The following is a 22,550-nucleotide window of genomic DNA, read 5'->3' as shown; positions in this document are numbered from 1 at the left end:
GTGCGCATCCAGCGTAAAGATTGAGATGCCCTTCGTCCATTGTTGGCCCTCCGGCCTCGCGACTCCCTACTTCGGATTCGTTATGGTAAAATGCCGATATCTTCCGAATTGTATGCGCCTGCGCCGCCGACGACGGTACCGATGTGCAGTTTTTAAGTTGTCTTTTTAGGTTAAGTACTTAAGTTGCTGCACTTTTCTACTGCCTCTACAGGCCATTGATTAAAAAAGTGTATGAACATATACAAGGCCAATGATCGATGAGAGCTCGAAAGATCGAAATAAGCACTTGAAAGCCTGCTAGCTTTTTTATTAACTCCCGGTCCAGCAGATAACTACCTAGTTCCTCGCGGACAGCCCAAGCCCATCTCTTTCTAGACAGTCGCCCATTTATCATTTTCCAATCGCACTTATCATATTTGAACACAGTCCGTTTTGCAATATCCTTGCATCCCCATTGAATGTTAAACTAACTGCTACACGGTTCGGCGGCTGCACTATAATATGTACCAGATAACCAATTCAATCGACCTCATTCTTGCTACGCCCGAAGCAGGATTTTTGTGAAAAACCGCCTCCTTTTGTTACGTGAAACAATGCGGAGAACACATAATTTGTGTTTGATGACTTCATTCAAAACTTGTATGTACAGTCATGAGCAATATCATGTACCCACTTTAGAACCCTGTCGCACTATCATATTTGACATTTAATGAGACTTACGGTTTGATTTGTCAAAAAAGTTAATGTGACATGGTTTCAAAGTGTAACATATTAGTACTCGTGACCGTACTTGTATGTGTGAAGTACGGACGTAACCGTGTATGGATTGAGAATTTGAGACTTCATCAAAATTAATGACAGGAATGTGATGTGCCGTTTCCGGGAATGTTCCCGTTGTAAAAACTCTTTAATAGTAAGGACACTGGCTGCTTTTCTTTTTAAATCGTTCTTTCTTGTACTCTGGTCTTATCTGCCTAAAGGTTAGATAATAAAGCTCTTTTGTCATAAGTTTTGTGCCTTTTTACTGGCAGGAACGTTCCCAAAGTGGAAATTTCGCGGAAACGGCACGTCACTGGACAGGAATAATTTGAATGTATATATATTATATGTATATGGTACAAAAACATCTGCCAATAATAATAATAGAATATAGGTATATTGAAAGCTTTCTGATAAGTATTAAAAAAGTATTTTAAACTTATATGCACAATATCCATGGGGAAAGAGCTACCATCGACATGTAAGACATTCTGTACAAAAACGTTCGTTTTATAAGTAATTCATGATATACTTAATACGATCTTGTTACCCGTGACTACCATCGCAAGAAACCCTACCATTAAAAATATGGTTTCATACAAACTTTGTTACCCCTTTTAACCCCTTTAGGGATTCCTTTTGGTCTTAGTGAGCACTTACGCCCTAAAAGGAACTCCCATGCAAAATTTGAGACTCCTAGCAATTGATAAGTGAGTCAGTCAGTGAGTGAGTGAACTTTCGCTTTTATATGTAGGTACTTATACAGATTCATAACATAAAATATTAATACTAGGTACTAACTAAATGACATAGTCATGTAGTACGTAAGTTCCAAAATTAACCTTTATCTTATAACGATAAAACTCACAAGCAACTCAAAATCCAATAAAGCTTCTTTTCAATAACGAACATTTCGAAATAAATGATGCAAACGTACTAAAAATCAATCACTCTCACACCTATAAAACAACGATTAAAACACAAGTCGCAATACAGGCATAAAAATAAAGATATAAATTCGATCTGTCTGACCTATATTTCAGTCTAGACCCAACTATATTTCAACTGTGAGCCATAAAGCCATCAGGCAAGGCTATTCACAATCAAGAGGAACCAATTGTCTTGTACATCCAATTTTTATCGATGCATCTAGATAAAACTTTATATATCGAGTTAGACAAAAAGTTTATATGGCTAGAACAATGGTCGGATGCGAGGACACGGGCAAATGTGGTGAGATGTTTCACCCTTGAGTTTGTATACTTAGGATGTAACGTTTTGGGCTTTTATGGAGTGTTAAAATATTGCCGCCAGCCTTATTTAAATAAAATTCGGTTTGAGCGTCGGGCTCACGATCTGGAGGACCGGGTTCGATTCCATTGTCGAAGTCACTTTGTGAGACTGGCCTTTTGTTTGGCAAGGGCATTGCAGGCTTGTATCACCTGATTCTGAATGTGAATGGTGGTGGAGCTTGCAAACTCTTTTTTTGCATGGAACAGATTAATTAAAGAGAAGGTGAACATCGTGATAGACAAGAATGGAGAATGCTACACCGACAAGAGCGTGGCTCTTAAAGTAGTGATGAATTATTATCATCATCATCATCAGCCCATTAACGTCCCCACTGCTGGGGCACGGGCCTTCCCTATGGATGGATAGGGAGATCGGGCCTTAAACCATCACGCGGGCCCAGTGCGGATTGATGTTTATTAACGACTGCTAATGCAGCCGGGACCAACGACTTAACGTGCCTTCCGAAGCACGGAGGAGCTCGAGATGAAAACTTTTTTTTGTGGTCACCCATCCTATGACCGGCCTTTGCGAAAGTTGCTTAACTTCAACAATCGCAGACCGAGCGCGTTTACCGCAGCGCCACCGAGCTCCTCAATTGATGAATTATTAAATTATTGTTAATTACTATTTTTATCATCGGGTTTTTTAGTGTTTAATTTTTCACGTGTTAACAACTTAATAACATCTGACATTATGTTTACAACACGCAAAACTCATGTTCTCGTCTAGGATGTAACTTATCACAGTTTATCAAGGAATCTTGGAAATTCCTACCTCTTAATAAATAAGATGTGACGTCAATATATTATGTATTATATATCCAAAGATATTAGAAATTCATAATACTAACATAACAATATAAGTTTCTAACTATATCCCATTTGGGGTGGACAGAGATACATCTATCACAAGATGAACTAAGTACTCACACCACCGATCACCGAGCAAATACTGATTATTTACTTATTAATGAAGTAAAGAATATATATATCTGTGTATAAAAGCTCTCATCATCAGCAATTTAAGAGCCACGCTCTTGTCGGTGCAGCATTTTCCATGATACATTTTTAGGGAAAAATAGGGTAGTGGCTTCCCTCTTGCCTTCCGCCCAAAAAAAAGCTCTACCTAATTTTAACGTACTTTATTCTTATTTGGTATGCAGATAATAAAAATGCAAGCATGTCTTTGATGAGACTCGGAAATGGTGTGTCAGGTTCATAGTAAGTGAAATTCCGTAGTTCTGCCTACCCCAAAAGGAAATGGGCGTATAGGCGTAGGCGTATGTAAGATATAAAATATTGGTTATGTACTGGGTCCTGCTGCCCGCTAGGTATTCGGCAAAATACAAAAATGCTTCCACGCTCATTGGCGAATTGTTACGAAAAGTAAGGAGGTTCTACGGTCACGAGTAATAATATGTTTACACTTTGTAACCATGTCACATTTAATTTTTTGACAAATTAAACCGGAAGTCTTATTAAATGACAAATATGCTAGTGCGACAGGGTTCTAAAGCGGCTACATGATATTGTTCATGACTGTACATGAATATACTGTTCCAGTAATACCATAGTCTGTAGTCAGAAGGTACCGCTGGTTAGTGAGAAGCTGAGGAGCACCATGTTAGCATATTATGGGCATGTAATGAAGAGGGATGAAAGGCATATAACGAAGAAAGTTGTGAGTATGAATGTAGATGGATATAGGGGTAGGGGACGACCCAGGAAAGTGTGGATGGATTGTATGAAGTAGGATAATGTCAAGGGTGTGAGTACTGATGACGACTGGCAGAAAATAAAGGAAGAGGAATACCTGTTGTGCCGACCCCCATCTAGAGTAGGATAGATGCAGGAGACCACAGTTTGGTTTTCAAACATTTTGAATACATTTTTTTTTGACCTGACTTATTGTAGATTTGCCGCAGATGGCATTAACTACTTGGCCGGACAAATGGGGTTGTGAATACAGCCTGTGCAAAATTTTCGAAACTGTGAAAGGCATACTTACAATACAAGAAATAAAAATAAAATTGCTATTCAAAATTCTAGATTAAGTAAATTAAATTCATCTTTTTTGGGGTTATGTATACGTTTTTACAATAAAATACCAGATAATATTTTAAATCTGTCAGAAAATAAATTTAAAGCTCATGTGAAGCTTACTTTATGTAAAAAGCTTATTATAAGATTAATGACTACCTAAATGATAAAAATGTCTGGTATTGAGTGTGTTCCTCTAGTTATTAAATAACTTGTAATGTATATTCTCATTGGTTTTTAAAAGATGTGTTGCTGTTGCAGTTTCTTGTCATTTCTTCTCCTCAGCCATAACACCTTGCGAAATGACGTAAATTTAAAAATGTTACATTGACCTTCAACAAGTTTATCCATGATAATTACGTTAAATAAATGATTCTAATTTCTGATTTGTATGTATATATTTACTCATATATTGAAATACCTACATAGTATTTCAATAACTTCAATAACGCCAGTCAGCGTGTAAAATTCGACACATTACCTAATTCAAGATGATCGCACCGGAACGAGCATCGGAGGTGCGTGTCCATTGTACAACGTTACTTTACGTACATACGTCAGCGTATGGACTAAAGAATAATACTATCTATAGAACGGTAACTCTCCTCCCCGGACTAATTCGTATCGGGCGCCTACCTTACCCCTCCTGGGTTTTACTCTACCCTTCAACACATTGACAGTCCCCACACAAAATGTTTTGACTTCCTTGTAAGTCCCGCATATTACTTCAATGTTTGATTATTTGAATATTTTTACTAAACTTTCAGTTACTTCAGGCTTTAAACAGGTGGAAAGTAGTATTCACCAAACATCATCATCATCAGCCATACGACGCCCACTGCTGGGCATAGGCCTCCCCAAGGATCTCCACGACGATCGGTCCTGCGCTGCCCGCATCCAGCGGCTTCCCGCGACCTTCACCAGATCGTAGGTCCACCTTGTAGCGGTCTACCCACTGAGCGTCGTCCGACATGCGGTCGCCATTCTAGAACCTTTCCGTCCCAGCGGCCATCAAACATACTGTAATACAAATCTTTGCTAAATTACTGGGTATCCACATGGAGCACCCGCCCTTAGTGTGTATCCGGTCGTTTCTTTGTGACCCACATATGGGTCACGGACGTATGGAGCTAATCCGTTATGACCCGTATATGGATCACTGGACTGTCAACGTGTTAATGACCGTAAGCCGCGGTTTGTTCGCTCGCACTTACGCGTTAGGCAGCAAACGTTAGGAATGAGATTTTTTGTATGAAGTGTCCGGGGTGTAACTTTTTTTTTGAAGTTATAAATATTATAAGCATACGTTTGTGTGGATGTGCGAGTAAGGTTTTACTGATAGTTTTGAAATTGATAAAGTGTTTTAATGATTTTTACCCGACTGTCAAACGAGGAGGGTTATGTTTTTAAAACATTGAATACCGATAACCCAATATAATCTCGAAAGAATTAAAAACAGCCTCACTGAGTCTTTGTATAAAAAAATGGTAATTAAATAAATAAAAAGGAAAAAAAAATGCGTTTCCCGTATGCCAGTATAACTCAACGAGCATGAGGCGTTATTGTGCAAAAATCTATACTTATAATAAATCTGTAGAGAGGTCAATTCTGTACATTAAATATTTTTTCAAAATAACTATCAGGGGGTGATAAGTGATCGATACTGATGCCAAAAATGCAATCAGTAAAATTTTTGTCTGTCTGTCTGTCTGTCTGTCTGTCTGTCTGTCTGTCTGTCTGTATGTTCCTTATAGAAACAAAAACTACTGGACGGATTTTAATGAAACTTGGTACAATTATTCTTCACACTCCTGGACAGGTCATAGTATACTTTTCATCACGCTACAATCAATAGGAGCAGAGTAGTGAAGGGAAATCCTTTTGTATGAAAAATCCAAACCACTCAAGTTAGACGTTTGAAATTTGGCATGCAGGTACCTTAGATACCGTAGAGGTGCACTAAGAAAGGAATTCCCGAAATTCCTACGGGAACGGGAATTAGCGGGAAAATCCTTTTGTATGAAAAATCTAAACCACTCAAGTTAGACTTTTGAAATTTGGCATGCAGGTACCTTAGATAACGTAGAGGTGCACTAAGAAAGGAATTTCCGAAATTCCCACGGGAACGGGAATTAGCGGGAAATACCTTTTGTATGAAAAATCTAAACCACTCAAGTTAGACATTTGAAATTTAGCATGCAGATACCTTAGGTACCGTGGAGGTGCACTAAGAAAGGAATTCCCGAAATTCTCACGAGAACGGGAATTAGCGGGAAAATCCTTTTGTATGAAAAATCTAAACCACTCAAGTTAGACGTTTGAAATTTGGCATGCAGGTACCATAGGTACCGTAGAGGTGCACTAAGAAAGGAATTCCCAAAATTCTCACGGGAACGGGAATTAGCGGGAAATACCTTTTGTATGAAAAATCTAAACCACTCAAGTTAGACATTTGAAATTTAGCATGCAGATACCTTAGGTACCGTGGAGGTGCACTAAGAAAGGAATTCCCGAAATTCTCACGAGAACGGGAATTAGCGGGAAAATCCTTTTGTATGAAAAATCTAAACCATTCAAGTTAGACGTTTGAAATTTGTCATGCAGGTACCTTAGGTACCGTGGAGGTGCACTAAGAAAGGAATTCCCGAAATTCCCACGGGAACGGGAATTAACGGGAAAATCCTTTTGTATGAAAAATCTAAACCATTCAAGTAAGATGTTTAAAATTTGGCACGCAGGTACCTTAGACACCGTAGAGGTGTACTAAGAAAGGAATTCCCGAAATTCCTACGGGAACGGGAATTAGCGGGAAAATCCTTTTGTATGAAAAATCTAAACCACTCAAGTTAGACGTTTGAAATTTGGCATGCAGGTACTTTAGTAAACTTAAAGCTTAGTTGCAACAGGATATTACAAAATTCCCACGGGAACGGTAGTTAGCGGGAAAAAACATTTGTATGAAAAAATCAAATCTAAATAAAAGGAGAAACTGACTGACTCAGTGACTGACATATCAACGCATAGCCTGAACGGCTAAATGTAGGCATTTGAAATTTGGAAGGGACATAGCTTAGGTACCGTAGAGGTGCACTAAGAAAGGAATTCCCGGAATTCCCACGGAAACGGAAATTAGCGGGAAAATCCTTTTGTATGAAAAATCTAAACCGCTTAAGTTAGACGCTTGAAATTTGGCATGCAGGTACCTTAGTTAACTTAAACCTTAGTTGCAACAGGATATTGCAAAATTCCCACGGAAACGGGAGTTAGCGGGAAAAAAACATTTGTATGAAAAAATCGAAACCGCGTAAGATAGATGTTTTCAATTCAATTCAATTAAATTATTTATTGCATTCCATGTAGTACAATGGGGTGTTACATAGGCATAGGAACTAAAACATGGACCCTGTAGGGCACAGCAACGTTGAAGGGAAGAGAGGAAGTGTGTATTAAAATTAAAACTCAATGAACAATCAATTAAAAAAAAAAAACAATTCAATCAATTGATTCAATCTAGCATGCATGCATACCTTAGTAAATATAAAGTTTATTTTTGGCTGTATTTTGAAAAATGGGAGTTATTGGGAAAAAAATTGTATGAAAAAATCTAAACTGCATAAGTTAGATGCTTGAAATTTGATATGCACTCCCACACACACAAAGATCTCTCTCTTATATAACACGCCACGCGGACGAAGTCGCGGGCAAAAGCTAGTTTAAAATAAGTACTCTTTAAAAATTTAAATTTAAAAATTTAATTTTCGAGAATTTATCTAAATAACTTTACCTCTCTCTAATCCTAACCACCAATAAAAGATAATGTGCCCGCGCTCACCAAAGGTCTCTCATCAGATTTAGACATTTATTACAGCATTGTGTGAAGCTCGGACAGACAGACGGACAAGGAAGCGAAACAAACGGCGGACGTAGATATTAATTACGTTTAATGAATACTTTGTAATGGCCATATTGCTCTTGTAGTCCTTCACGGTTGCATCCTTCGGGGTAAGATGTTTACGATGTATTGTTTTGATTGATAGGTTTGTAATTGTGGTGTTAGTATCCTAATGGATCATCCGTTCTTCTGAGAAATTGCCTTGAAGTTGTATCTGAAGGGGATTGAGCGTAAGCGGTAAAGCGAAAGTTGATGGTAGGGCTGGTAGAGGAAAACCTAAAAGGACTTACATTGAACAAATTGGTGACGTCCTTAGAAAAGGTTTAGTACGATGTATTCTGAACCGGCGTGCGTATATGAAGCGATTGATAAATGTGAAAGGAAGCAAGCGAAATGTGTCAGGATCGAAGCAAATGGAATTATATAGTCTCTGCTTACCACGGTGGGAAATAGGCGTGAGGTTATGTATGTATGTATGGATTGTTCGTCGTAGAACATAGGCATAGAATAAAGAATAAAACTACGTATAGACCGGTAACTCTCAGCCCCGCACTAGTTTGCACCGTGTGTCGATCTCACCCCCTCTGGGTCTTACTTTAGTTTTAAATGGCCGTAAAGCGTTAAGAAGTAAGAGGCAAATCGCGTAGAATGTCGCGCACGATTCTTACCATGTAGAATGAGATTTTGTAAAAAGTTTTAAAGCGTAAGTATAAGACTAATAAGTAAGTGTAAGACTATAATAGAAATGGAGTGTAAAAAATGATGGGAGAAGAGGGACCTTATGTCACAGAAATTGTCGTACGTCAATTTCTTTCAGAAGTCAATACGTCCATAATAAGTTTACGCACGTTTACGTACGTTTATAATAAGCTCGTATTGTTATTATTGTTATTTTTAGATCATTTTTTATTGCATATAAAAGTAAGTGTGCAATATCAAGAAGTACGTCCATTATTTTTGCTATATAGTCACGAGAATTATCTGCTTACTGCTCCAAAAGAAGCTAAAAAAAAATGACTTTGGTAGTCCAACTGAGAATCCGCCTTCGTGTACAAAAAGTTAATATGTAAAATAATAAGTAAGCTAATTCGCAATTAAAATGGTCTCATTTAAATTTATTACTACAATATTCTGGCGATGACATCAAATTTTAATTTTGCTAATTATTAATATTCATAAATCGTTATTTTATATGACTGACCTTTTGGATTGGATTGATTGACAATAGTTCGATTGATTTGATAAATCAATTCGCAATTAACATCGTTTTGAAAAGGTTATGAAGTCCTGGGGCCAAGTAGCAAACCATTACTAAAAATGACAGTGACAGTAATAAAAAAATATCTATATTAGATTGTCACGTAATTTTTTCTAAATCTTACCTGCTTTTCGAAATCGTTTGAAACTTGGCTACCCGTGCACTCTAATAACAACTCAGGATATGATATGACGTAATGTTACTAAATAGTAACATTATTAAAAACAATTAAAACACATAATAACGGGTTCTCACCGCGTTCAAAGCAGGGGTATGAGACTCCCGATATTTCGACACTGTTGCAAGTGTCATGATCAGAATGTATTAAAACAATATCAGCAAGAAGCTTAATAATTAATAATTGTAAAAATATTTACACAAAATCTACTCAACATAAACACCGTATCCTCCTTCAGCAAATTTCAGGATGCGCGCCTTTGCGTCACTTTGGGCTGCGCGTCGCTATTTCGTATGGCAAACTAGTACATATATAAGTATTTTTTTTTTACCTTTGATGGGTTTGCTCTTGGCCCCAGACTTGCCCGAAGACATTGATGAGGCCTAAGATGGAGCGAGCTCGTCCAGAATGTGCCTGTTCACTCTGGCCTTGAAAGCACTCGGGTTAAATACATTCGGAAATACAGAAGACGGCAGAGAATTCCACTCTTCAATATATCCTCTTGCAGGCAAGTTTTCCAGACACAACAGTTAAACAATGAACTCCTCTCCTCCTCTCTCTCCTCTCGATGATAGGTGCGCGACTCGACTGCCCGTATCTGCGTAGATGCTGTGACTTGCATGTCATAGCATCTAATATTAGATAAAGCTACTAACATCTAGAATAAGTTTACTAACACATATGAGACATGTTTCGTGAAATAAATAAATTATTATTATTATTAATGAAGTTTGGATTTTAAAAGAAAATTCGGTCTTACAACTATATACCGTGTGAGAAAATTCTTCAAGCCACTTTCTTTCTTTATTTCTAACATACAACCTTTAAGTTCATTCTCGCTACGTTTAGTCACAACTAATCGCATGCGCAAGAGCAGGGTGCTGACTGTTAGATACCAACACTATATGCTGTGTGATACAGCAGAGGTGTATGTATAATATGTATAATTAGATGAGTGTGTGTTATTTGTTCCTGGTGAAGACGGAACAGAGGATGTGGCGGCCCTCGCATCTCAGACGGTAGCTGCGCTTGCGCACACTGCTAGCTATATCAAGCTATTATTAGCTACACTAACTATAACCGGGTGAGAGCCTTAAGCGCTCCCCATTTATCCAGCCAAGTAGTTAATGCCACCTGCGGCAAATCTAGGTACAATAAGTCAAGTCAAAAAAAAGTACTCACAAAGGTTCTTCCTAGTATTTACCTAGAAGATATGAATCATTTAGTGCAAGTCGTCGGAAAAGAAAGGTTTTTTATCTTAGTATTAGTGTCCAAAATTATACTAAAATTATGATGCACTGAAAAGCATCATTAAAAATTAATTGAATTAAAAAAAAACAATAAGTATTGCTAATTATATGACATTTGTTGACATTGCGCATTTCCTTTTATATACGCAAATGTCAAATTGCAACATTGCGTTTTACATGAATCGCTGTGCCTTCTTATACCATTTAAGAAATATATTTTTTCAGAGTACTTACCTACCTACTAAAAAGCGGCCATCTTTTAAAGCTTGAATATTATCAAATGACTCAAATTTATTCTATTTATACATTAGATTTAACAATTTCAATACAGTACTAAAAACGGTATATTTCAGTAAAAACATAAAAATAGCTTCGTACATACTATAATACGATATTATATCTTTTAGTGGAACTCCTGCGCAACTTTAATAACAATGACGTCCGGCCGTTTTCACGCGCTATGCCTCCAGTGGTCGGTCAATTTTAGCGCCATATATAAGGAGAGCCATTGTTTTTTACACCATAGTCGTACCCCAAACTTGATAGGAGCAGATCCACAGTGAAATGAGAAGGGGAACATAGTGCTACAATGTACCGGAATGTGTGCTTAGTGTTGTGTGCGTGTGCGTTTGTAAGGACTCAAGTCATCCCAGGAAAGTCTAGGACGAACGATGGGGACTTCAACTTCGTGAACACTGATGGATCCTTCGATTTCGGGTAGGTTTACAAGTATTGACTCTAAACGAACTACTAGTATTGAGTAGTAACTGTTTTAAGAAAAATACAACAGCAATATCATCTTACGTGTATTATCGAAGGGGTAACTAGAGGTGTAAAATACATCGACCGAAAAATAAGACCGAAATTTTCAGACACCAATCAATGAGGTTTGGTTAGGTTAGGTTTTCAAAGGACCTTCGGTCTTACGACTAAAAAGATCCACTCCTCGTCAGCTGTGTTTAAATCCCACGATAAAGGAGGCGAGCCTGTTGCCATTAAAAATTAATATTAAAAAAGACAAAAAAATGTCACGTACCGATCACCAGTTCTATTTAAATCCTACATTATAGGAGGCGAGCCTTTTACCATCAAGATTTTTCTTTATTGATATAAAAAAGATAAAAAAAACTCTAGTCACATACCTACTTATTAAGGAATTTGTGGTTGTTAAAAGAACCTACTTATATTCTGTCCTTTTTGAGGAATTTATAGCTTGATAAAAGAAAATTGTCGTACAATCAGATCAGATTTCCTAAGCTAATTCTTAAAAAGAAAAAACCTAATAAGCGATTATCCATAAATAAATAATTGACTGGTCAAAGACAAATTATAAAATGCTAATCTAGAAATAGAAGCCAGCCTTAGATGATCAAAAATCAATCTCATTTTACTTTTCGAGTTATTTTCGAATTCTATTTACGAATTAAAAGTAACAATGAGTAGGTACGACGTTTGACGCTTTTATTGATGACGTCACAGGACAGTATTTCCATACAAAGTCCAAAGAAAATTTTCGTTTCGTAAAATGTAGCCTATTTTCGATTGATCACAAGCTAATTAAAAACTAGTCTCTCGAGCTACATTTCTAGTATAAAGATTTATATATTTACGCCGAAAATCCACAATAAGTGACATAATATACAAAACGAAAAAGCTTTTCAGCTTTTGAATATTTTATTTTTATAACTACATAATAAATTTAAATACTTTGCATACCGGTTTATGTTCATTTCAGTCTTTAACACTCTTGATAATAGATTCTTCATTCTCTTTTATTAATAATCGCTGATATTAAAAAAGGAACATTTGTAACATTTTTAAACTTTAAAAATAAATGGTACCTAACGACTTCCGTGGTCCAGTGGTTGAGCGTTGGGCTCACGATCCGAAGGTCCCGGGTTCGAATCCCGGTGGGGACCACCGGGTGATCGCTAGTTCGGTTAGGACGTTACAGGCTGATCACCTGATTGTCCGAAAGTAAGATGATCCGTGCTTTTGAAGACACGTGTTAAGCCGTTGGTCGGGTACTTACTGACGTAAGTAAGTAGTCGTTACATGCGCCATGTCAGGGGCCTGTAGCGGCTCAATAATAACCAGGGTTGATGAGGTTGGTAACCTCACAACCCACGCAATAGAAGAAGAATGGTAACATTCCATTTTATACCTATTTTCAATTTATGTGGGCATCTAGGTGGTGGCGATGCTTCTCACAATGTGTTGGTACAGGATAGCTAAGCTGGACAATGCTGTTGACGGCACTTTTAATATGTCAATTATAATTTTAACACACAATACACGTTATATGCAGATAATTTTGCTGGAGAAGGGGTAGGTATTGGTGCTAATTCCTGCAGACGCCATCTAATTTTAATTTAAGTTATACCTGTCATTTTCTTATTTCGTTGAAAAAAAAAGGGACGGGTAATCGACAGGCATAAAATTCACACACACGTCTATTTTAAACCGTCTAAAAAGTTTACATCGGCCAATAACCCGACAGAGTTATGTTGACAGCCCACGTCATACGGTTTGCATACCAGCGAGATACCTTTTGATTCGCCCGGGTTATTCATTCAATTACTCATTCTTCCTAAAATTAAGAGCTGTCACTCATCCGTCCCTTTCCTTTTCGGCGAATAAGAAAATGACAGGTATAACTTAAAGTAAAATTAGAAGGTGTCTGCAGGAATCGGGGCTAATATCTATTTGTAAAATAAATAAATAAAAATAGCCTTTATTCCCGACTTTAAGAAGTAACAAAGTAAGGAAGATTAGATATAAAAAGTATTCAATACTTTTAGTAAGCAAATAGAGACCCTAATCTGATGAATCTTTTGAATTCTATCAGAGTCCTACTGGTCAGATTGTCTCATAAAATACGTCTAATTCCCACTATATGTCACGATAATTTACTAGCACACTTCATATTTTTTCACACATACTTACACATTTTTCACACACGCGCACACACTTTTCACACACATACACACTTTACACACACAAACACACTTTTCACACACATTCACACTTTACACACACATACACACTTATCACACACATACACACATTTCACACACATACACACTGTACACACACGCACGCACACACACAGTTTACAGTGTTTATTTTCTTTTTTTAACTTTTAAAATCCTGGATTTCAATATGTACCATGGATACAATTACTCATCCAGATATGCGAACAAAGACAACGGGCAGAGCTACCACCTGGCGCACAGCAACGCAGCGGGCGTGGTCGGGGGCAGGTTCGGCGCGAAGGACCCTGCCACTAACACTGTCAAGGAGACAGTCTACACTGCTGGACCTAGAGGGTGAGTACAGATGCAATAGGTGGGTCGCACTAATATCCTATATCTAGATTTATTAGAGAATGGGGAACGTACTGTTAGGTAGAACAAAACCGATCCGCTTAATCTCGACACATAGTGATGTACGAGGGGAGGTCAAAAAGTTCGCGGAATGAGGGGGAAGGGGGTCGAAATTAAACACGAAACTATTTTTCCTTTTCAATATATTCTCCCTTAACCTTAACACATTTTCCGGATCTATCAAATAATTTGTTTATTCCATCATAAAAAAAAAGATTTCTCTTTGCTGTCAAAATAGGCCGAAATTGCAGACTTGACTTCTTCATCATCGCCAAATTTTCGTCCACGCAGTTCCTTTTTCATTTTTGGGAACAAATAATAATCGCTGGGGGCCAAGTCTGGACTGTAAGGCGGGTGGTTTAATTTTTCGAACCCGCATCGGTGAATGGCAGCCGTCGCAACATGGCACGTGTGGACGGGTGCGTTGTCGTGCAAAAGGAGCACACCTCTTGACAGCTTTCCTCTTCTTTTTTCCTTGATAGCCTCTTTCAATCTATCCTGTAAAGAAGCGTAGTAATGTCCCGTTATAGTCACACCACGATCTTTATAATCAATCAGCAAAATACGTTCTGTATCCCAAAAAATAGTGGCCATGATCTTTCCGGCCGATTGTGACACCTTAAACTTCTTTGGAGGAGGTGTGCCTTTTTTATGCCACTGCATCGACTCTTGCTTCGACTCAGGTTCATAGTGGTGAACCCAGGTTTCATCTCCAGTAACAATCCGGGCCATAACTTCTTCCTTATTCTCTCCACAGAGCTCTAAAAACTGGCGAGAACACTCGACACGCTCGCTTTTTTGAAGTGGCGTGAGCATTCTTGGAACCCATCTTGCGCTGACCTTAGTCATCCCAAGATGTTGATGTAGGATATTTAAAATACTTGTTTCGGATACACCGACCATTGCTGCAAGCTGCTTCTTCTTCAAGCGGGTATCTTCTAATACAAGTTTCTCTACTTTTTCAATGATTTCCGGTGTGGTGGCCTCAATGGGCCGTCCGGAGCGGGGGTCATCTTCAATCGACTCTCTTCCTTGCTTGAAAAGACTATGCCACTTGTAAACCATGGTTTTACCAGGGGCAGAGTCCGCGTAAACTGCTAACAGCTCTTGAAAAATCGTCTGAGCGGATTTTCCTTGCTTGGTGAGGAACTTAATGACGGCGCGGTGTTCAATTTTCTCCATATTCGCTGAGTTCTTCCCGATTCACTTGTTTGCTGGTCGATAGTTCAAACGTTAATGACCCGATTTGCTTCAAACTTGGTTCATATACTGTTAATGAGGTGTGCAACTAGCGGCTACCTGTACGAGCAAACCAACCCCCTCCAACCCCTCCATTCCGCGAACTTTTTGACCTCCCCTCGTATCAGTCGTTCATTACGTATTAGTGATGCTAATGAACGTCCCAAGTACAGTCATGAGCAATATAGTGTACCAACTTTAGAACTCTGTCGCACTAACATATTTGACATTTAGTGAGACTTACAGTTCAATTTGTCAAAGAAGTTAATGTGACATGGTACCAAAGTGTATACTTACATATTAATGCTCGTGACCGTACAGAAGCCAGTGTCAGCTTCTATACTTTGACAGGTCTAACTCGTACTGCGCATAATAGCTTCGGTTATAGTAAAACATTATCTACTTACATTTAAATATAATCACTAATTGTACTGAAGTAGACTTTTATTTAATAATACATACTTACTTCGTAAAGCTTCTTCCCACCTACGTCCCATCATACGAAGTTGCCAGACTTCATAAATTTTATGTACACTTTTTTCTATGACGTCACGGTGTTTCATAGTAATTTCTTGATTTGACGTTCAGTAAAAAGTAATTGATTTGACTAAATGGAAACTACCCAATTCAGATTTAATAAAAAAACTAGAAGAAGATATAAAGATAAGATATTTAAGATATTAATAAGATAAAGATATAATTAAGATAAAAAAAGAAAAAAGATAAAATTATTATTAAGATATTTTTCTATATCTATTAAAAATTCCCTGCATTGTAAAAAAGTAGCCCAAAAAAAGTTCCAACCTTGTAAATAAAATAAATAAATAAAACTGTTTTTATCCCACCAGGTTCCGCGCGAAGGGCCCAAATGTCCACAGAAAGATGGACCTGGACCAGCGGCCTCGGGGGCCCATTGGCAACAAGGACGACCCTTACTTCGACCCCAATGAGGACCCCAGCTACTCCTTCAAGTTCGACACCAGAACCTACTCCAAGAACGAAAACGCTGACAGCAGAGGGGATGTTAAGGGTAAGCGAAGTGACGTAATAACATGAGCTTACGACTCCCAATCCCAATCACCCCATAAACCCCAATCGCCAATCCCAATCCCAATTATCCCAATCGGGGTCGTCAGAGGTGTGCAAGCGAGCTTTCTGTTAGACCAACGTAATAGGAGCCGTATCGCCGTCTATTATAGTCGAGGCAACTGTGTTTGTGAAAACTGCACTTAAGATAAATTACTTCTTTCTAATTATTCGGTAGGGGGGATCGAATCGGCGCTCCCCATTTGAGAAGCAAGCCGATGTATCATAGGACCACAGTGGCTTTATATAGAAGAACTATTTAACTACTCAGAGAGCGGTGGCATGTGCCCAGTAATGGGACGTATACTTATAGGCTGTTCATATTCATATTCATTTATTCCTTGTAACAACTTTACATTGTGTTGGAAATTGGAAATAAAAAATAAATAAAAACAAGCTTAAACTACATTACAATCTAAAACAACAGTGGGACTATAACTTACTTACAATATACCTAACAAACTATTACGACAAACACATACAATATCAAAAAAAATAAAAAATATCTTACTTACACTTTAAACTTACACTAAAAACAATGTCGATGTTGCTTATATTCCTCAACGCTGTAAAAACAATTCTCCAGCAAAAAGAGTTTAAGATTTTTACTAAATAAATTAGCGTCATCAGTAGTTTCAAATTCTTTTGGGAGGCAATTAAATAATCTGACCGCTTGATACCTTACACTTTGTTCTGCCACTTTTAATTGGGGAGCTATTGCATTCTTGTTTATGATGATGATATGATAATCGTAAAAAAAACTCGAGAATCATGAGCTGAATCATCTCCATCAGTATTCGTTACGGTGTCACTAATACCCTGTATAGTACAGTCATGAGCAATATAATGTACCCACTTTAGGACTCTGTCGCTCCAACATATTTGACATTTAGTGAGCCTTACAGTTCAATTTGTCAAAAAAGTTAATGTGACATGGTACCAAAGTGTATACATATTAATGCTCGTGACCGTACAATATGTTCTTTTACCTAATACACCATTCTTGCAGGCCACTACTCATTCGTGGATGATGTAGGAGAGCGGCACGAGGTTTCCTACATTGCTGGAAGGGATACAGGCTTCCACGTGTCCTCTGCCCACCCCGACAGCCCCAACGTCATCGGATCCCCCTTCCATAGAGCTCCTCTGGTCAGAGGAGAGACCAGACCGCGAGGGCGTACCGCCGTGCAGAGAGGGCTGGATGGGTCCTACAGGTATCCCATATCGTATTTTATGTCACAACTATCATATGTCCACAGTTTAGTACCACCACACCCTCAACATTCTATCTCACTCTAAAATTCTGCCGCCTAACGCGTAAGTGCGAACGAGACATGATGAAATTGCTGCGGGGCAGAGAGTTGTCGTTCTATACGTAGTACCTTATTATTCTTTAATATATGGTACCACGTCACATTAACTTTTATGAAAAATTTAAGTGTAAGAAAGACACTAATTGTAATATTTATGTTAATGCGACATGGTTCTAAAGCGGGTAGGTACACGTACACGATTCACGACTGTACACAGCGATACGAAATATTTTGAGCGCTACCACAGTAAAGCCACTAACAAGGTTAACAGTAAGATACGTTACCAACAAGTAACTACCAGGGGTGGCCCCTAAAGCCCCTAGGCCTTTGGCGACTCAATAGTAACCCTGACACCACGGTTGATGAGGTTGGTAATCCACCTCACAACCCACACGATAGAAGAACAAGAAACCAGCGTTTACATATCGCGTGACGATTGTGGTTACCGCAGCCCCACCATGGAGTCACAATGTTGTTCTTGTGTGATAGGGTCCTAAAGGTCTGTGCTCACTATACCGTATCATACCAGGACCGTATCCGTACCAGCATAGGCAAAAAAAATGTATTTGTATGAATTCCTATGACGCAACGCCCACTAGACCGTTCTGTCAGCGACCAACACCATAGCGTGCCGTGCACCGGCCTGAATTCCTGGTGCATAAGGGGATAAAGCGGGGTTTCTCCGTTGCAGTGGGCATAGTAGCGTCCGGCACGTGCCGGTCCGTGCCTGACACGGTACTAGTATAATACGGTGTAGTGGGCACAGGCCTTTAGTCCTTCCTTCCCTAAAAAATAGAATAAGTAAAGAATAATACTCCGTATAGAACGGCAACTCTCCGCTCCGCACCAGCGTCTGAGCTAGGTTTACCTCACTCCCCTCGAGCATAGTTTAGACTTGAACCGTATGGTGTAAGACGTCACACACACAGATGCGCGTGTACGATAATGTCAATGTGTAGTGTCTGTGTAAAACGAGGTAGTTTGTATGAAGTGACCGGGGTGTGCCTAAAATGCAGAGTGGTTTCGATTATATTCGAGCGTTTTTGGCGTCAAATAGTAACAAACAGGCACAAAAAATAACATTTATCATCTTTGCATTGATGTATGTTTTCTAAAATCCTGCACACAGATTCATATCAGCCGGCCCTGACCAAAGGCGAACAGAAAGCAGCGATTCACACGGTAATGTTAGAGGGTCATACACGTTTTTGGATGACAAAGGTGTGCAGAGGTAAGTCATTTACATTTTTATACTTCTTAATTCTGATTAGGTAATAAATAAAGACAGATCCAAAACCAAGGAAAAATATTTTCTTTTTTCTATTCAACTAATTTATGAATTTTAATGAAGAAAAACGTAATAGGTAATAAGTCCGACATTTCATGAGATTTTCTATGAGGCACAGTGTGCTTTTTCATACAGATTCCACAGTCATTTCGTGTTTTGACGTTTAGTAAAAAGTACTGATTTGACTAGTTGGAAATTACCCTATTCTAAACAACAAATAATAAAAATCGCTGTAGGCAACCCAGCAAATTTATTTTTAGTAATATTTTACATTTTAGTAACAGCCTCCGTGGTCTAGTGGTTAGAGCGTTAGGCTCAAGATCTGGAGGTCCGGGTTCGATTCCCGATGGGGATATTGTCGAAATCACTTTGTGAGACTGTCCTTTGTTTGGTAAGGACTTTTCAGGCTTGAATCACCTGATTGTCCGAAAAAGTAAGATGATTCCGTGCTTCGGAAGGCACGTTAAGCCGTTGGTCCCGGCTATTAGCCGTAAAAACACCTCCACCAACCCGCAGTGGAGCAGCGTGGTGGAGTATGCTCCATACCCCCTCCGGTTGATTGAGGGGAGGCCCTATGCCCAGCAGTGGGACGTATATAGGCAGTTTATGTAATATTTTACAATGGCAATTTTTTGCTCTATCTGCTACGAACTATAGGTACTAACGACCGTGTGTGCTCCTCCATTTAAATTAACACTAAAAATCAGTGCGTGTCATTACAGTAGTTCATTAGTGGGCTCACTATAGTGCCACAGAACAATAAGCACAAGTTTAGTGCACTCGTACCGAACAATCGCAACTATTTAATTAAGATGTTAAAGTTGCACCTATTTCAAATATAAAGCGAGACACAAATAATGTAATGTGATGTATGTTTCGTGTCTTTTTCTGCTACTCAGTTCCTCATGATCATTCTACGCTACGTTGAGCTTGATCAAGAGGTGATATTTCTATAGGTATATGTAACTATAATCCACTTTAGAATTATTCACAATAAAAGTTGACTTTGTAACACTTTCAAAAGGTTCTAAAGCCATTCTCAAGACGTTTTTTTTAAGCGGGCCACCGCGGTTTGAGTTACAGGATCCATTACATCACTCTCTTCATCGGCTATACATATGAGTTCGGCGGGTTCGGTCTTCTTAGAGCATTATATACCCTGTCATCTTCCATTCTTCCAGAACGGTCCACTACATCGCGGGCCCGGGCATAGGCTACCGCATCGTGAAGGGCGGCAAGGACCCCTACATCCCCGCCTACTTCCCTACCATCCCTAGCAAGTATGACCCCGACTTCGTCAGTGCAGGGTCTACCGCATTCTCTCCTGACGACAGCGGCAGTGACGACGTCTTTAAACGTAAGATATTTGTAAATGATTTACAGCACACAGAGCCGGTATCGGAAACATTTCGGCCGAGAAGCGGAAGTCTGTACGAAATTATCCATAATTAACACATTCACTATGCATGAACCACATATGAGGCAATCAATTTGAAACGAGCATGTCTCATGGTTCGAGCACATTTTTTCTTGCTATAGTGTGTCTATGTACATAAATTCCAATGTGTTTATCGAAAAATAACATTGAACGTGAGGGGTTGATATCTAATTTTCAGTTACAAAATGAACTTGTTAAATAAACGTGTGTAGGTGGTATTTTGAAACATAACAAAAAAACTCTGATTTGTGAAAATCCATGGTAAAATACCTGTATTTAGAGAATTACATGTACGACAGGTCTTAGCCTTAGTTGTTTGGAATGAGCTGTTAATAAGACATTTCCACAAAACCTTAGCCTTAAGAACTATATGTTACTTCCAGGGCCAGAAGCCACAGCAGCGTCCGGCCACGTAAAACCGCCTCCATTCCCCACAGACAAAGACAGGCCTGGAAAGAAACCGACACCTCCCACCGGCATCAATGAAGATGACTCCGGAGACGGATATGGCTCGGGACCCGGAGGCTCAAGTTTTGAATCCGATTCTGGCAGCCCCAGTTTCGGATCTGGACCCAGTTCCGGTTTCGGGAGTGGATCTGGTAGCTCCAGACCCGAATTTGGATCTAGACCAGGTTCTGGCTCTGGATCTAGTGGGTCCAATTTCGGGTCTGGATCCAGCGGTTCCAATTTCGGAAGTGGATCTGGCGGTTCAGGTTCTGGCTCCACTTTTGGAACGGGAACTAGTGGGCCCGGTGCTAGCAGGCCTCCTTTCGGAGCAGGTTCTAGACCGACGGGATCTGGGGGGTCTAATTTTGGATCTGGGTCGGGCAGTTCTAGTTTCGGACCGGGAGGCGCAGGTGCAGATGACTCAAGCTATGTTGACGAGGACGCGTCAAGTTTCGGAGACAACAAACCAACAAAAGGACCAGGTGATAATGAGTAACTTGGCAGGCAAGATGATTGACTCACGTGATCTTTACCTTGGAATATACTATTCAAAAGGTTCAAACTAACTCCACGGCAATGCCAATGTACAAAGTGCAAAGTAGAAGATATTAGACTAACCAATGAGCACATGGCACTAAAAAGCAATTTTGATAATGAATATTGAAGTATTTATGAGCTATCAGGCAATTTTATTGCAGAAAAGGCAAGATCACACTCAATCCCCTTGCTCACCTAACGGTTGAAGATGCACAAAACTTAACTTTTTATACAAAGATTGCTTGAACGCAATAAAATAATATTCACATTCAAACTGGTTTTTATTACACCACACCTTGCGGCACCACACGTCCAGCACAAGCACAGAATACTTAGCCATCATTAAACGTTGCAGGCAAGCCCGGGAGACATCCAAGCAAGCCTTATAGACCGACGAAGAAACCTTACGTACCACTAAAACCTTTCCAGACCACGCATAGTAAAGAGGATGAATACGACGAATCAGACGATAAAAACACACCACAGTTCGGAATAGGCTTCGATATACAAAAGAAACCTGGCGTTACTACTATATATAAACCAGGCACAACGATAATTAGAAATATAGGGCAGGATTACTTCGGGGTGCCACCAGGAGTATCCGTCAGAGCCCACGTACAAAGTATCGATTTATATCCCTTTGATTCCAAACCCATATCGCCATCCGAAGCGATTGAAAAAGACAAGACGTAATGTCCCAACTTGTCGCTATAGAAGTTTTATTTCCACATATAAACGATTTTGTAATTAACATAGTTTTTACACTGTATAGACAAGCTAACTTATTTAACGAATAAAATTGTAAGTAACTAATTAGTGTTTAATTTACAATGATATCTGGTTGCATAATTAACATTGGAAAGTCGAACGGAAACAGACGACATTAAAACACGAAATTCACAATTTTCTGAAAAATTTTATTCGAACAACACGACTGTTAACAAAATGCAAAATACACAGTAACTGTTTAAAAGGAGTCAGGGTGTTGTTTTGTGTGCTTGTGACGTCGCTCCATGCCTCACTCCTCAGCCACCCCATAACGATTATATAATAATAAATATTGAAAAAGGGTGTAACAAAGTTAGGTTAACAAGAAAAGTTAAATGGAAGGGTAAATTTTGGCAAAGTACCGCCTGACAAAGTAACA

The 22,550-nt window shown here is 39.0% G+C and overlaps 1 protein-coding gene across 1 annotated transcript; it reads left to right on the top strand.

Moving 5' to 3' along the window:
• The first annotated feature begins 11,175 nt into the window (after positions 1-11,175).
• Positions 11,176-22,216, top strand: LOC126367038 (protein SPT2 homolog). The gene is made up of 8 exons (XM_050010417.1): positions 11,176-11,386; positions 13,861-13,998; positions 16,143-16,324; positions 17,390-17,594; positions 18,823-18,924; positions 20,163-20,338; positions 20,803-21,348; positions 21,759-22,216. Exons 1-8 carry the CDS (start codon positions 11,259-11,261, stop codon positions 22,094-22,096), a joined length of 1,815 nt encoding a protein of 604 aa, XP_049866374.1. The 5' UTR covers positions 11,176-11,258; the 3' UTR covers positions 22,097-22,216.
• The last annotated feature ends 334 nt before the right edge of the window (positions 22,217-22,550 follow it).

This window comes from Pectinophora gossypiella, chromosome 5 (genome assembly GCF_024362695.1).
Source record: "Pectinophora gossypiella chromosome 5, ilPecGoss1.1, whole genome shotgun sequence".
Lineage (NCBI taxonomy): Eukaryota > Metazoa > Arthropoda > Insecta > Lepidoptera > Gelechiidae > Pectinophora > Pectinophora gossypiella.
The sequence above is the reverse complement of the archived record's forward strand: the minus strand, read 5'-3'. Positions and strand labels throughout refer to the sequence as shown.